Source organism: Bacillus rossius, chromosome 10 (assembly GCF_032445375.1).
Source record: "Bacillus rossius redtenbacheri isolate Brsri chromosome 10, Brsri_v3, whole genome shotgun sequence".
NCBI lineage: Eukaryota > Metazoa > Arthropoda > Insecta > Phasmatodea > Bacillidae > Bacillus > Bacillus rossius.
In genome coordinates, this window is record NC_086337.1 from 26,895,887 (window position 1) to 26,913,510 (window position 17,624).

A 17,624-nucleotide genomic window follows, 5' to 3' on the forward strand; every position below is an offset into this window, starting at 1 on the left:
GCGTCGTGTCTTCCTGCTTGGTGCTCAGGGTGGCGTGGATCCTGGTCGGTCTGACAGCTCGTAGGTCCTGCGCCTGTTGGACGAACTCCTCTGCCGGACGCCGCGTCATCGGGCGTAAATACGGGCGAAATTCCGGGCGCATCAGCTCAACTACCCGCTCCAGCACTCCGGTAGGTTCTTCTCCGGGAAACAGCCGCTTGTACAGACGTATTTTTTTCATGATAAACGCCTCCGCCGCCTCCGTCGCGCCTTGCTCGAGACAATACAGCTCCGTCCGCACTCTCATCTCTGTCTTCACGTCCGCGAATCTGGCCTCGAACAATCTCGCGAACTCGGTCCACGGCATGTCATACTCCTGGACGATCTGCCACCACGTCTTGGCGTCGCCTTTGAGCGCGGTGCTCACCCTGTTCGCCCACTCACACTCCGGCACTCCGTAGCGATTCAGGCGTTCCCGACACGCGTGTACAAATCTCCGCGGATCGTCGCTGGTTCTGCCCGCAAATTCCGGTAGCTCCACGTGTCCTATGAGAGGTACCCTGCTCCGTGGTGTGTCGGCGGCGTCTCTCACCGGGCTGCGGCCTGACGGGCCCGCTATTCTCACGTGGTGGCACCACTGGCACGTGTACCACCCGTCTTGAAAGGAGATTATTTCGGACTTCGCGAAACACGCCGTGTGCTTGAACGCGCGACAGTTCCGGCACCAGCCTCCCTCCCGCGTCTTGCCCTCACACTCCGCATCCGTGCACTTCCCGTGTCCCGCCTCAAACTGATCCGCCCGTTCTGCCTGCTCGTGGTTCGGCTGCGCTTCATACTGTCCTACGCACACGCACGTGTCCGTCCACGAAGAAATCGCCGTCCCGCTCACCTGGCGCGGTCGCGCGCACATAACACAATATAAGCTATTCTTTTGAAACAACTCACTTGCCTTAATCGCGCCCGGATTTTTGTCAAGTCCGTGGTTGTCCGACATGGTCGTGTGGTGGTGAGGCCGGTCGATTGCCCCTCTTCCCTTCGCTACGCGACGCGACGCGGATGGCGGTACACACACACACTGACCTGGCCCGGCTGCTGTTGTCGCGAGGAATGCGGCCACCTGGCTGCTCGCAGCGAATTCCTGGAAGCGCGCGCCCGGCTGGTCACGTGGCCGGCGCGCCAGAGTCCCGCTATGCGCTCCGCGCGAACAATAGTTCCAGCGCGAACTTTAGTTCCGCGCGCTCCGCGTAACAACCGCCTATCTCACACGCTCGTACAGGTCTGGTTTTCGCGGAAGATGTAACTCGCCCCACGCTCTTGGGCGCCATTTGAGGGCTGATCGCGCATTGCCGGTGATTTCGAGATGTTAACTATGGGCGCCACCACGTGGAAGGGCACGTGGACCCGGCGGAGTCTCTCACTCAGGGCGTGACGTAGCCCAAGTGGGGACGAGTTACCAGCCCTTTCTATCCTAGCTACCCAGACCTGGCCCGCTCTAGGCGTCGGGCACGCCACACTCCTAGACTCACTCACCACGTGATTAAATAAGTACTCACTTTATATTTATTCTCCAGATTTAATTTCACTAACACGTCTCTCTACACGCCCGTTACACGTTACACATTACACGGTTAAAAAGCCTGAGGCACGAATCGGTTTAGGTGAGGGCATGGTCCACACACGTGGCCATGCTGCAAAGTATACTTATTACACGGTGATGAAAAAAACTCGACTGAGACAATTAATTAATTAAACAGCCCGCTGACCGAGAGCTGCCCCGAGGATGACGAACGAAAGCGATTTAAAAAGAATTAACGATACAGAAATTACTTGGTCAGTGATGAACAAAGGTTGAGGTCCCCGGGGTGCTGGCGCGTCTGCTCTCGGTCAGTGATGAAGATGGACTGGGCTGAGCTCATCGCTCGCAGGTGGCAACATGGCGCCCTTCGCGCCAACACAATTACCGTTACTGTATTCTACGACTCCGTGCCCCGGCGAAAGTTGAGTAAATTACAGATAAACATTAAAAATATATAAAAATTACTGACAATGGAAAGTTTGTTACTATTTACTTATTTAATGATAATTCATATAAAAGCATTCCTATCCTCGTCCAAGTCCGTGCCTGTTCGGGTCCGCCCGGGCAACGTCTATAGTTATTTAAGGTAACTTATTTAAATTAAAGAAACACAAGTAAACTACACAGCACTGTGGCGAAGATGGATGAAAACAACAAAAAGGCTTACAATTAATATTAACATAGCAATTTTAGGGATCGCCGCACTGCTTCTAAGCGCCCTCTTGTGGTAGTTCGTGGCGCGCAATTCAAACACACGACTACGTACATGGCGGTACAAATGCCGGGGAAGGGGAGAGGAATGTTGAGGAAACGGAGACTGACTAGGCTCATGGGGCGTAGCCCCGGCTGACGTCAATGTAGTTTAGTTATCTATATATAAAATAACAAGTCCTGATAGGATAATCAAAAAGAGCCAAAACTACGGGGGCTAGAAACTTAAAACTTTGAGGGTGTGTTCTTTTTGTAAAGTTTAGAAGTGCTAAGAAAGGATTTTGCGAAATTCAACCCCTAAAGTTGTGAAAAAGAGTGTTAAAATTTGTATGAAAAATTTTACTGTGTGTGCACATCAGATTGAAACTTGGTCATAAAATGTGAAAAATATAATAATGAATAATCTGTAAAGAGGTTTTATGAAATCATTCCTCATTATAAACTTGAAAATTAAATTTTGTTTCAGAGTGCAAAATTATTTAACATAACTGAAGTTAATAAGAGGTAGGTTATGATGCAGAAAATCAACTTTTCTGCATTTTTGGGGAGAAGTCTGTTCCTCGTTTTTTCGTATACATTTCCTGCTTCACTATAGATAACTCCTGCTTGCAGGAGCTGATAAGTACTTAGCAGCCAGTTTGACTAAACATTGGTAAAATTTAGACTTATGTGTAGCCTACCAGGCGAATGGATAGTTGTTTCTCTTCAAAGTTTTCATGCTCAAGTACTTATCAAGGTCACCAGTTATGGTGTCCTTTGAAGTCAAAGCTCCACTATCATTGGTAAAGTTCTCAGCAACTACTTCATCATAGCACTCCCAGAAAGATATATAAATAATTTGTCCAGGCTTGTCTTATGTTTAGACTGCACGGGAGAAGAACGCACAGTTTCATCGCTGCTCGTATCATAATCTGAAACTAAACCTTCAAGCAAGATATACTGCCGGGCTCTTTCTTTTTGCAGTATGTTCATGAAGATATTTGTCTTAAACCTTGAATCTAACAAAGTTATCGTCAGGTAGTTTTTATTATTGTCGATTCGTGAAAAATGCTGTTTCATCCCGTGTTGCATGACGATAGCCATAGACTTTAATTTAAGTGCAAGGTCAGAAGGCACGGCCTTGTCGCAATAGCGGTTGAGAATAACAACATGGGAAATAATTTCAGATAAGCAGTAGTAGTTTGAGCTAGTAATTTTTGTTATCTCTTCAAATGGCTTTAATAATTTCAGTGATTGGTCTATGATCTCCCACTCACTGCTCTGCAGTCAGATTAGATATGTTTGCTGTATCAGTTAGATGGAGGGAAATGGCTAGTTTTTGTTCAAGAAGCCTTTCTAATACATAAAAGGTAGAATTCCAATGTGTTGTTATATCTTGTATTAAATTATGCTTGGGTATTCCCAGCTTTCCCTGAATTTTTTTTTCAGTTTTTCTTGTGCAGTAATTACCCAAATGATTAAAGTGGGTTACTATTTTTTGTTCCACAGCAAAAGTTGCTTCGACCTCAGGTTGAATTTTGAGAGAATCTTCGATTACTAACTGTAGTGTATGTATGAAGCAACATGCAGAATTCATTTCAGCCTCAGTGACAGACAGCCTTAACAATATTGTGCCTGTTGTCGTGAACAATGATTAGAATTTTTGATAAAGAGAATTCCCACCGGCTCGGTATATCTTGCAGAGCATTTGCTATATTTTGCGCTGTATGTTGCTCTTCAAAGTGTTTTACATTAAGTGCAGCATGTCTCAAGTTAAAATCACTATCAAGCCAGTGTGCAGTGAAACTGAGGAAACTGAAATAGTTTTGCACACACGTCCACATGTCGGTAGTGACCGATATATTATCCATCTCTTCAAGCTTCTTTTAATCTTTGTTACTACTGTATCATAAAGTTCCAGAATTATTTTTTCTGAAAAATATGTTTTACTCAGTATGGCATATCTTTAAAACCAGATATTTCAACCATGTTCACTGTTTCATTAATAATTACTATCATTTCGGCAATGAGATAATGGTATTTCACAGCCTTAGTCATTTATATTTCCCACTTTTTGTTTTTTTCTTGGCAGTCATACGGTTTAATTGCTTTATGGACTAACATGAGCAGGAAACGTCATCATCCGCTGCATTTTCTTTTGTCTAGATAGATTTCTATTTCTTTTGATACTCCTTCTTGTGCTTGTTTTTTAAATGATTTATCAAACCTGACATCAAAGCTTTTCCCCCCGTGACTTCCAAGATAAATTTTCGTAGCACATACTTTGCACTGTACATTAGGCGAATCTTCGTCATTTTCTTCAAAGTAAATCCAAACTGAAGACACTTTTTTACTTATCATACAGTTCCAAAGTCACAAACATTTAAAAAAAATTGATTTAAAATAAAACAACTAAAAAACTGTTTACATTGTGTAATTGAGCATGGTATAACCTGCACAAAACAATACCCTGTCAAGAATAAACGCGAATGGCGAAGCTTGGTGACAGCGAGCCAATCAGAGAGCAGAGTGCACGATCCTTGCCAATTTTCGTACATGCATTAATCAGGCCAAATAGTTTGGCCGAACACTCGGCTATTCGGCCGTGCTCCTGGCCGAATATTCTGTATTCAGCTTGAGGCCGAATGTACTATTCATTGCAACACTAGTATTTATGGAGATAATAGTGTTCACATTGATGATAGTTTTTATGAATGCAATTTTTTGTATTGTTTTCCCTTCTTTTATTATGAATGTCCATCCAGAGATCTAAATTATTTTCATTAATCTGTTTTTATATTAAATAACTATTAAATATATTTTTTAGTTTCATAATTCTATACACCCCACAACATTTTTCTCACCATGTGCAGCTTCATAAGAATCAGTTTTCTCTGAATTCCTAATTTACTATTCTAAAACAGTGTATTTGTTTAGTATTTCACTGAAATCCAGCATGATCATTAAACTTATGCAAGATTTTTTTTGACCTCTTTAGCTTTTATTTTTCTGCTGTACAAGGTTATTTTGCTGTGTGTGGTATTTTGTAATTGTGCTGTTCAGAGACCTGCCTGTCTGAAATAATGACATGTATAAATGTGAGAATTAAGAACAATAAATATAATTTACTGGTTTCATTGGCACCTTTTAAAATAAGCAATACAAGTACTTTGATATCCTACAATTAACGTATTGCTTTTGGTTAAATTGTGTTGGTTGCTGCAGAATCACTGTTAATAACATTCAACGCTCTTGAATAACAAAGAAGGAATTGATGTAGAGAGCAGTAAAACCCCTACACAAAATAACTCATTCACTGCAACATCCATCGCCTCACTTTACGCCAGTGAAATTTTGTTAATGATCTGTCTGGAATAAAACCCGGATTGTCTTGGTAATGAAAGGCAAGTGATCTGGCCACTCAGCTACCGTGGACTCATTACACTCAATAGTTTCCTAGGCAGTTCTCTCAACATGTAAGCCTTGTGATAGGTATTCAGTAGCTTCTCACTACTGTGCCAGTTTGCACTCAGAACACCAAGCATGCCTAGAGGACTCTAAATGTGCTGATGAGAGCGCTCTTCACGGCCAGACTTCCAATGCCACGTGTATTTGAAGTAAAACTTCACACTTCAATAACTCAATTGAATGATAAAACAAAAAAAATATATATATATATATATTTAATGGAGATTTAAAATTGTAACAAACCAAGGCGACGAAAAACCTACAAGAGTCTTATAGCTGTCTGACACTCTACTTTGATCGTTATTCCCTCCTCTCTGCCACTGAAAACCCCACTCCTGACCATTTAACTTTTCAGAATGCTCTGATGAGTCATTGACTCAACTTAGGAAGGAGTTGCTGGAAGAACACCAGTCGTCGCTTCGCCGGCTCAGAGGACGGATGCATCGCGCGCTTCACGGGATCCTCCACCTTTCTCAACCATAGCATAAGTTGTCTAGTCTTTTTCCGTGGCCATCCTCACCTCAATGCAGCTTTAAATAGCTTGGCGCTTATCATAAATCTTTCTTTCACAACCGCACATACGCAAGTTTTAGCTTTTCTACCCTTGTAGTAGATGGGCCACATGCAAGCCCATCCTCTGGCAGAAAGCTGCATTTGTGAACTGTTTCACTTCCGCCTGCATTGGGTCATCCACAGACGAAAAGTGCATATGCTTTCCTAACATGATGTAATTTGTGTTAATTCTTTTCGTAGGACTTTTGCTATAGACCGCGTCTCCACGTGAGGAACGTAAATGTATAAGCCTTTGCCCATGCCTAACCAACGATACGCTTAGTATCCTATGCAACATCGTCACTGTGTCGATTCATATGCAAACGAGCTGAACTCTATTCTTCGCGAGACCTAGCAGACGTCCGATTTCCGAGCACATTCTTTGGTGCGTATGTTCTTTTAGTGTTTTTAATTAGATAATTGTGTTGTGCCATCCTAAAGTGTTCATTGTGTATTCTGTCATGAACTTGATGTGCAAATTATTCTGTAACCACGCACCACCATGGGCGAGCCTTTACTCCGCGGCATCGTTGAACTTATAACTTCACATATCAGTCATAATGGACATGATCAGGTTCTATCAAGGCACAGGGACATGGTTCGGCACTGCAATATAATGGGCTGGGTGATGTGGCAGCACCATGTACGAGGGGCTGTTATGTAATAAACCCATACTGTGTTACCATCTATCCTGTTTTCATTTAATTTCTGTCTTCAGCCATGTGGCCAAGAAGCCTAGGAGCTTGCGGGCATAACACTGAAGTAGCCTCATCTTGAGACAACACAGACAGCAACAATTTTTTTGAATATTGGCTGTGATTTTCAAGTTAAAATTTATTATTATTGTATTTAAGACATTTACATGTTGTTTACACATTTTCCCATGCTGTTTGTAACTATTTATGGTTGTAATAATAATATTTCATAAATTGAAAATAATAAAATTATATGCTTACTGTCTTCATTTAAAATCTTGGTTTCTGTTTTTAATCAGTTTAACAACCTAGGGGCCCTGTTTCTCCAATTTAGCTTAAAGGCCAGTCTGTTTTCTAGCACAAGTACTTGCTTCTCCTGGGTTTGAATTTGACCCCAGAACAGTGCAGTTTATCTATCATAAAGTTTTATTTGACAGATCAACACACTTGATACGTCCCCCGATGAGAATAAAAATGACTATATACGAGTTAATGGTGCCAGTTACGATTCAGCCATCTGGATGAAATCAACTACAATGTGAGCTCTGTGTATGCATACAATTTTGACAGCAGAACAGCAACAGATAGGAAACCAAAATCTGTTGCCTAAAAATAAGAGACTGGCCATACCGTCAAACGGGGTGACTTGATACACTTTTAGACTTCAGTGCAAAATTGCATTAATATGGTGTTTTTAAATCCCTACTTTTTTTTATGCCAGAAGTTTAGTCTTAGTCCCTACTTGAATAATAGTAACTTAGAGTTCACATAATATATCAGTGCTGATATATATAGTGCAAAATGTGTATCATTTCACCCCAGTTGGTGGGGTAGGGGTGAAATGATACAATACATTTTTTTAATAAATGAATCATACTTATATAATAATTATTAAAACAAGCAAAACAAGGGCCATAATAACAAACTATTGTAAAAATTTAAATTTATATTACATACAAATTGTGAGAGCAAAAAAAGACAATTGGGCATTCCTAATATGTGGTTACATTAATTATTGTGCTTAACAGAATTATATTTTCAATGGAAATCTTAACAATCCATATCTCAATTCTTCAGGTTGTGGCAATAGACACCTCACTTTATGTGGATATATGAAACTCACGTCTTCAACTTGGGGCCACACAAACGTGTCTTCACTGTTTTTGTACCTGCATAAAAATTTTACTTCTACACTTCTAGATGCACCTGTTGAATTCCCAGAAATACACATAACTTTCCCAACAAAATGTTTAGTTACTTTGTTGCTTTTTTTGGAACCATCATTACAAGAGAGTTCAATGATGAGGTAATCACTTTCTTGTATTTCATCATATGACACATGTTTTTTCTGTTGCTGTTCCTTCTGTCTAGATGATTCTTCCAGCTGGTGATGATTTACATTGGGACATTCCAGACTTGAACTGATACTTACATTATCTTCCAAACCAGACAAGTTGTTCACATTGTCTGCAGCACCTGAATCTGACGCCTCAGACTCAATATTAGTCGCACTTTTACCTGGTGGTATATTCAGTTTCCTTTTCCTTCTTGAAAATGTACCATTTTCACCATATCTTAGTGATTTCAGCAGTTCTGAAAGGGATCCTTCCATTGCATGATTAATGGAACTTGTATCACTAGGAGTAGGGAGCTGTGCCAAAACCTTTTGACGGTTCAGTGGAATCAAACCACATTTTTCAAAACCAGATTTTATAGTTGCTGGTGCTGAATCTTTAATTTTTTCCATCAGTTTATTCAGCATTACTGGAAACTGATCTTTTGGCAATGAGCCTTTATTTCCTTTCATTTTCCACTCGGTAAGAATTTGTCTCCAGTATCGTTTGAATGGGGCAAAAAAAGAAATGTCAAGTGGTTGACACATATGAGTAGAATTTTTTGGAAGGCAAATGAATTTTATGTCTTCCTCTATGCATTTGCTTATCACTAACTGAGATAAGTGAGACGACAAGTTGTCACCTATTAATGCTCGGGGAGCGTCCTGTTTCATGAGGTAAGGGAGTGCCGTAGAAAGAAACCATTCCTCGAAAGTCTTCTGATCCATCCACCCTGACTTTGTATGTCCATAACGAGTTCCTTTAGGACCACCACTAGTCCAACTGTCCCAGAGGTTAAGTGAGCGATAAATCACAAATGGAGGAAGAAGTGAACCATCTCCAGTACAAGCCATCATGATTGAAGTAGAAGCCTTTGACGAATGAAGTATTAAATCAGGATATTTACAGCCTCTTTTTACTACAACATGTTTTCTTCCAGGATCGTCACATAGATTGGTTTCATCTTAGTTTATAATTGATTTTGGGTCAATTCCTTGAAGTGTTACTTCCACATTGTCGAAATATTTGTTAATGACTTCTGGAGACACTTCTGCACGACAGTGTTTAATGTTATTGGCAAGTCTCACAGAAAGAGCACACTTGTGATGCTTCAGAAAGGACTTCATCCAATCTTTGCCTGGTAAATTGTTGTGAAAGGGTTTTACCTTCTTTCCTTGCCTATTTAAGTAACTTTTAACCAACAATCGTATATCATATTCAGTCAGAGGGAAACCCCACTGACTGGCTGTCAGCAGATTCTGAACTAGAGCAGTTTCCTCTTCATTTGACAAAACAGTCTGTCCACCTGGCTTCTTCTGATGTTTGCCATTAATGAGGTGAGATAGTTTCATTTTGTCAATCCCATACTTTTCAGCGGCACTACAAATGCTAATTCTTCCACTTTTTATTTCTGCCAGTGCTGCATCTAAGTTTTGCAGCGAACTGCTCCCATACCGTCTGGCATCAGGTCTTCTTTTATATGTTCTTGGCATATTCTGTAACCAATTTGCATGTTGTTACCCAAATGTGAGGTTAGGTTATTGTTGAAACACATTTAAAAGCATGGTTTTATAAAACTAACATTCTAATTTTATTCAAAACTTCTATACAAAACAATCTAATGATGCTTTGCTGTTTGTCATTATATGTATCAAGTCACCCCACATTATTTAGAAAATTACAGTTCAATTTATATTTAATTAAGTTTGTATATTAATTACTTTGTTCATTATAAGTGTTAATCCATAAATAATTAAGATACTTACCACAAAAAAATCAACATTCGGCTATTATTTTCATTAGTTTTTGCAACACAAGGTTTTAAACAATTTTTTGGGTACACCTTTTCGCACTTTATTTACATCCGACTCAGTAGTACCAACTTACATTTTGTACAAAGGAATTTAGCCCATAAAGAAAGTTTTACATATGCATTATATGTTTCATATATAACAACTTATAAATTAATAATATTGTATTAAAAAATTAATGCATTTAAAAATTATTACTACTGTATCAAGTCACCCTGTTGTATCAAGTCACCCCATTTGACGGTATCCTATTAGGCACTAGAAATGTGGTTAGGGTAGCATATTCAACACCTAAACCCTTATTTTTGTGTTTTGGAACACCGACCTTAGTGCCGACTGATTGTGTTTACTAATATCAAAAATGTGTGTTAGTATTTACATGGAGTAGTCACAGCAGGCGACAGACAGACCGACCCATTTTGACTTATCAACTAATTATTTAACGAAAAATTAACATCATAATATTTAAGCTTTCAGGCATTTGATTTTCACTTAAGCAATTTATTCGGGAGAAGTGTAATATGTTTCTTCAGGGCCATTGTTCCACACTACCACAATTTTTTTTTTAAACATTGCATTTATAATGGCCAGTGCTGTATGCTTTCTACCATGTTTGTGTAGTACTGTATACATTAACCACAAAAATTTTAATAACCAGGACTGTATCTTTCCCATCATGCAATGTATGGCAATTCCTGTAGGCTACCTACATTTTTTTACCACAATTTTAATGGCAAGGCTGTATACTTTCTATCATTTGTAAAAATGTCTACTACCACAAGTGCTTTGCTTTTGCCATTTACATGGCAAATGCTCTACCATTTGGATTGTGACATTTTTCATGGCCAATACTGTAAAATTTTTAATGATCATCTGTACCTTTTGGCTTGTTCCATTTTTTATGGCTAGTTATGTAAGTACCTCTTGGCTTGTGTCTTTTATGGATACCACTGTAGGCTTTGGCTCCGCCCACAATGCGGGTGGGAAAAATAAGAGGAAGAAAAATAAATCTGATATAAAGCCAACTTCAGTGAAGTGAATTTTAAAGGTTGGAATGGCACTCACGTTGCAATTATTAAATGAGTAAATTGGACGTATTCTTAAACCATTCACATATGAGATTATATAAATAATATTTTTGTTTCCTTTAGGAAGACATTAAATTTCAATCATATAACCTACGACTCGGTGACAGGCCTACCTACTGTATCACATCGCGTATGTTTACACCAATATAAATCACATAATATCATGAGTTGAATAAGTTATTGCTGGTTTTAAATGTAGCTAACTTAACTAGCCATCTGCACTATTTTACAAAATTTAAACGTAGTTGACCAACTTAACCAACCATCCAAGCGATTTTGAAGAATTTCAAAAGCACAACAGAGCCTTCATTTTGAGCACATCGAAGTTTCAAAGAACAACATCCTTTCAAATCTCTATCGGAATTCTGATTCCATCAGCAAAGGAGGTAGCGGAATAATTCAGTCTGTAACGTAATTCCGATACATAATTCTACTAACCAGTGTTCAAGAAAGGGTTTAGCAAATCTCTGTCAGAATTAACAATTAAGCAATTCCGCTAGCGTCAAGAATAGGTCCACAGGCATAGGGTAGTGATGATAGGGCGGTGCAATGAGCCGAACGCGGTAATAGTAGATTAGGGCAATGGGCGTGTGCGACGGACAGCCTAAGTTTCACCCCCATAGATCGACATGCACGAACAGTTCCGAAGTACGTCGCTCGATCGGGTAACTTCGGTAGTAGAAAAGCGCGGGCTATAGCTACAGCTTTTGAACGTGAACAATGATATCGTTTTTTGATCTAGCAAGAGATAAATTGCAAAATTGTACCAAAAGTGATAAATATAACACTATTATGGGATATGTAGACAGTGAAATCGGTTATAACAATTTCTTTGATGCCTTAAAAAGTGCAGGTTACTCGTTCTCAGTCAGAAGTAGTGCAGCACAGGAGCAATTCAAAATATTAGATTCAATTTTCTGTAGAAGACGAAGCAAGCAACATTAAAATGTTTATCTTGCTTGCTTCAAATCCTCAACCCTTATATCTGTCAATGAAGGAAATTAATTTAGCTTTCAGCTTGGTGACCTCTAGATCATTACAAAAAAATGAAGGGCTATAAAATGCTAATGATATGACAGAATGGGTGGGTGAAGTAATGTAAGAACTCTGAGAAAACCAACTAACCACTGCAATGTTTGCTATGTTCCGCACTATCCAAAGATCCATTAATGACCCTGCTGAGAATCAAACCCAGAGACCTAATGTTTGCCTCTAATGACCACATTTATAAGACCACAAACCTAATGCTTATTACCTTTTCCACCATTAATTTAATTACCTTACCTTTACAGATCGTGAGCAGCAGATAATGACCAGTGTACTGAATGAAGCCTTTGAGATTAAGGGCTTCTTATGTGTAGGAATGTTTGCAATTTTTGAAACAGCCCTTTTCGGAATTTTATTATTCTACTACTGTTAAAAGTCTCTTCTCTACAAATTTGCTTTGTTCTCTGTTACTAATTATTATTAATGTAGGGCATCCTCCATCCATTGCATACCTTTATTGAACATAATAACATATTATATTTTATTATATTTTTATTCTCCTCGCTGGTTCTGTATGTTCAACTACAGCTGATTCAGTTGTGTCTTTATATTTTTAATTATTTATTTGTTTATTTATTTCCATTGTTTTCCATGGCAAACAATACAAAACTTCAATGCCGTTAATCCAAAAATTGGAAGTAAATCATATTTTGAAGGTTTGCTATCTAACAAATCATTAGGTATTTAAAAATTTATTGTAATTTTTAAATTCAAGAAAAGTTTTCTGATGTATGTTCTGAGAAAAAGAAACATTTATGGAAGCTTACTGTAACACCAAAAATGAAGTATGATGTTACTGATATCATTTGTGTTTGATATAATTAATTATTAGTGTTAAAAGTGCATTTGCAGTGCTAATTTCTGATCCCGTTCACATACAGGCATAAGTGTGATAATTAAAATGAAGTATGACGATTTAAGAGTTAAATGTTATGTTTAATCTCTTTCCCTAACTGTTTGATGAATATTTTAAGTGCAAATGTGCAGTTTGTAGTTCTTATGTTAGATCTAATTCATATTATACAGGCTAACGTGCATTGTTTTATGAAGAATAGTGTTGTAACAAACTGTCAGATTAAATTGTTTTGTTCCAAAATAGAGCAATGCTCTTTGGAACATTGCAGAAAATAAAATTTTAAGAATTACAAAGTCTAGCACAAATATTAATGTAAATCAGCTCCAAGACTTAAGTTGTAAATGTGAAATTAGGCCTATGTGATTACAATCTTATGGCATTAAAGGTCTAGTAAGCCTACCTACATTTGTATTTTAAATAATCCAAGTTCATAAACATTTAAAGAAATTGCTGCAAATATTTCAGTTCAATGAACTGATTCAAATAAAAAATTATAGGTTGAAAGATAATCTAGTAATGAAGACAATAGTATTATTAATTAAAATCTTGTCTGTAATCTCAGAAGTCAGAGAAGTTGAACCTTCATGCAAAACCCAGAGCTGGTAGGCAATAATTTTTTTAATTTATTAATCATTTTCGGATTTTTTTTTTATCAAAGATTGATTAATTTACATTGATTGATACCAAACATATACAAGAACTTCAGAATACAGATTTTCCTTCATATTGAAATATTGTTATTTAAAAAAAATTATTTTCTTTTATTGATAATACACTTATTGGAATTGGCTCTAGAATATAATAGTGAATACGTAATCTGTACTTGTCTATGATTTGTTTGTTTTTTATGTAAGTGTATATAGTAGTGTTTTTTTTTTAATGGTTGTTGGCTAGTGTTATGTATGTATGTGCACTATATGCAAATGGTAGTTCTGATAGTATATGTTCATAATAACTAATATACTGATATCAGACTAGCTCAAAATTGGTCTGTATTGTACATATATGAATACTTTATAAGATATGTATTGAAATATTATTTGAGTTAAGGAAAATTGTTACTGTAGAGTGTAGATGTTTGATTGATTATTGAAAAAAAAATTCCTTCTGACAACCATTAATAATTTTTACTGCTTTTTATTAATCTTCATAAAAATTCACAAGTCACCATGGTTACCATCTTCCAGCCACAAAACAAATATTATCAGTGATTTTAAAATACATCAATAAATATTATCAGTGATTTTAAAATACATCAATAAATATTATCAGTGATTTAAAAATACATCAAATAAACTCTCTCGCTGCATTCACGAAATCATTGCTTATTTACATTGGCCAGCCAAAGAGTAGATAAAAAAAAGCTGTTCTCCACAAGCCTGAAACAAAAAAGAAATCAAAGTTAAATGATATATATTGTACTAAAGAGAAATGAAACTGATAAATAAATGTATCAAAGAAAAAAGTTATGCATACCAGAATGATAAATTAATTTCAAAACCATTTTAGTTAGAAATTTGATACATTAAATATTTTGGTAAATTCTCATTTATGTACTACAATTAACATTTTTCTTTGTCCTTTCAAATAGATATTTTTTCCAAATACTTTTTGACAAAAACTCATTTATGTGAAAAAAAATTATATGAAAAACATAATTCTATTGCTCTTGTGCCCATTATTGCAGAAAAACTAGGTATTTAACAATCCAAGTAACTACACAATTTTAGAAGTTTGTTTCTCAGGGCCTCAAGTGATGTAATTGCTTGTTATTAGCTTAAGCAAATCTAGGCTTTAACTCAAGCAAAATGTTTACAAGTTGAATTAATTTCACGTAATGCATGTCACATAAGCAGTTAATTTTTTTTTTTTTTTAAGTATCTAACCAAAGTCTTCGGGGAGAGTATTAGTAGGTAGGTTACCAAAATTTGTAAGATTCTATATATATCCTATATGTTCATATTTTAGTCGTATCAACAAAATGCCTACACAAGAATAGATGTCAGCATGTTATTTTGCAGCAGTCGATGGCATTACTTCATAATACAGTTGTGAAATCACTACAAAATGTGTCGGATGTATATTGCAATGATTTACAATTATTATCGGTAATCGCATAACTGCAGAGTTCAGAGGGTGTTAGAAAATTAAAATATACCACACATTGTTCTTTTTTTGTTTCTAATAATATTAGTTTATATTCCTACAAAGATGGATTCAGAAATTTCCTAGAGTAACAACTTTTCCACACAAACCAAATTTGATAAATAGTAATTCTTAGTACTATGTACTTCGCCAAATAAATTATTTTTAAAGTCTAGGTAAACTTACCTAAAGAATAATTGCTTACACCATTTTACAGTAGTTATGAAGAAGTTACTTTTCCCTAACCATTTTCATGATTTAACAGCACTTATGTAACTAACCTAACCAAGTATTGCAACTGTGAACTACAGTATAACCCTGTAATTGTTTTCAAGTGAGCATGCGGAAAAAAACATAAGCAGTCGATGGAAATTTAGCCATTCCAGTGTTTTAACGTTTTACCAATGGATTCATTAAGAAAATATAAAGTTAAAAACCATTGATCAGTACCCTTGATGCTTGAATTTGCTTAACCAATCCAACAATTATACAACTTCGTTGTGCATCAATAAAGTAAATCAATCATCAATACAGTAAACGTCTTCGATTATACTGCGCTAATTCCCAAATATATTTTTAAAAAATTGAAATAAATTGTTTAACAGTAGTTTAATGTTAAAGTAGGTAAGTATAAACAATACAAAATTTGTAAAATCATGTGAATGGTTGGTTAGCTAAATTTAAAAAAAGTAATTTTCTTTTGTTGCTGCTTATCCATAAATTAAATTATAAAATTTTGAAAATACCGTTTCAGACACTAAAAACCTTCCTCTATTAAAACTGTAAACAGCTTTTCTTAATTCCTACTGGTTTTCAAGAAATCACATTTTGCAGGTCACGCTAGATACCTTATGCAGTGAAGCAGCTGTTACCATTTTCCCCTCTAATTGCATAGCAGATCCTGTGGTTTTCCATATATATAAGAATGTATATATTTTTTATTTGAATATTATAACCTAATGAAACGTAAATAATAGTTTTAAAAAAAGTTACGAGTCTCTAATGTGTATCCAAACCAAAACGCCAACCCTTGACAGGGATTTTTTATAGCAGTATGGAGGCGCAAAGCGCAGATTAGTTACCTGCAATAGCACGTAACCTGACGTATAAAAGGAATCATTTGTTACAAAATGAAAATTTATTTTATATGTCAGGTTATGTGTTGTCTCACGTAAAAAATCAGAATTTTGCACCTATAAACTGCTAAAAAATATCGCTCTCAAGGACTGATGCTTTGGGTTTGGAATGCACAATAAGGAGTCACATAACTTTTTTAATGTGTTAATTTACGTTACTGCATTGCAATATCCAAATAAAAAATAGACAATTTGTGTATGAAAAACAACAAGATCTGCAACTCAATTAAAGAACAACATGGTGACAGGCCCTTTACTGCACAGGTAATGTAATGTAACCTATAAACAGTGATTTCTCAAAAACCAGTCTGAATTTAGAAAAAACTTTTTTCAGAGTAAATACAGGTACATATTTAAAGTTAAAAAAAAAAGTGTCTAAAGTTTATTTTGCATACAAAAAGCAACAACGTGAGATAATAACCTAAAAAATCACTGTAAAATGTATATTGGTTGGTTAGATTAGGTTAGTAACATCCAACCGTTCAATTGATTTTACAGAATTTTTAATTGGTGCTATCCCAAGCTAACCAAATGTAAATTCCACTGTACTTAGAATCACTGTACGTATAATGTTACTAACCTAACAAATTTCACTGTATTTTTAATCCAGCTAACCCAAGGGCAGTATCTCAATATTACAGATTTGTAATAAATAATCCTAACCTATCCACATGTTAAACTACTTGCAGTATCAAACAACCCTCATAGAGAATAATAATTTTAAACATGTCAGGAAGTAAAAAACACTTTAGGAATTTATAATTTTTCCTGCAATACCCCAAATTATATTAAGTGCACTCACCTCAATGTAATTCAGCTCTGGTAACAATTATTTTAAAATATTTTTACTTAAATGCGGTTAACTGCTACACACCACCAGAAAACATTTCTTATGATTTTATACGTTGTGCGCTCATGAACATAAGATGAAATCTCCACACGCTACCTAAAATTTAAAAAGATAAGCCTATAGTGTACAAAAATTTATATAAGAAATGATTACTTGGCAAGAATAACACAAGCAATGTTAACTTGTAAACGGACAAAACTAATCTCCTAACAAATCAAACAGAAATAGCTCAATAACTTACCTGAAAATCTCATAATTAGTAACATATTTGTGTACATGTGTTTTACTCTTAAAAAAATATAAAATAACATTAGTCAACAATTTTTTGATCAATATTGCAATGTTTGTTTTTAACGTACAGATAAAAAAAAAAAAAAAAAATAAATAAAACCGAACA

The 17,624-nt window shown here is 36.4% G+C and overlaps 2 protein-coding genes and 1 long non-coding RNA gene across 5 annotated transcripts in view; 1 reads left to right on the plus strand and 2 right to left on the minus strand.

Annotated features, from left to right (window-relative positions):
* LOC134535878 (ornithine aminotransferase, mitochondrial) overlaps nt 1-10,171 on the minus strand; it is a 37,752-nt gene extending 27,581 nt beyond the window's left edge. The window contains exons 1-2 of one of the 3 annotated variants that reach the window (XM_063375224.1): nt 10,061-10,163; nt 1,169-9,790 (exon numbers count right to left, since the gene is read on the minus strand). In XM_063375224.1, coding sequence (XP_063231294.1) covers nt 7,991-9,151 — 1,161 coding nt within the window. In that variant the 5' untranslated portion in view covers nt 9,152-9,790; nt 10,061-10,163 and the 3' untranslated portion in view covers nt 1,169-7,990. Of the gene's footprint in view, nt 1-1,168; nt 9,791-10,060 lie in introns of those variants that run through there. The other 2 variants (XM_063375222.1, XM_063375223.1) reach the window with 2 other exon arrangements.
* Nucleotides 1-17,624, plus strand: part of LOC134535882 (U11/U12 small nuclear ribonucleoprotein 25 kDa protein-like) — a 160,924-nt gene that overhangs the window by 132,143 nt on the left and 11,157 nt on the right. The gene's annotated exons all lie outside the window — the stretch shown is intronic.
* LOC134535883 (uncharacterized) lies at nt 14,218-17,597 on the minus strand. Its single transcript, XR_010075721.1, has 2 exons — nt 17,469-17,597; nt 14,218-17,323 (listed from the first exon to the last, which is right to left on the minus strand). It is a non-coding gene; the product is annotated as an uncharacterized LOC134535883 (long non-coding RNA).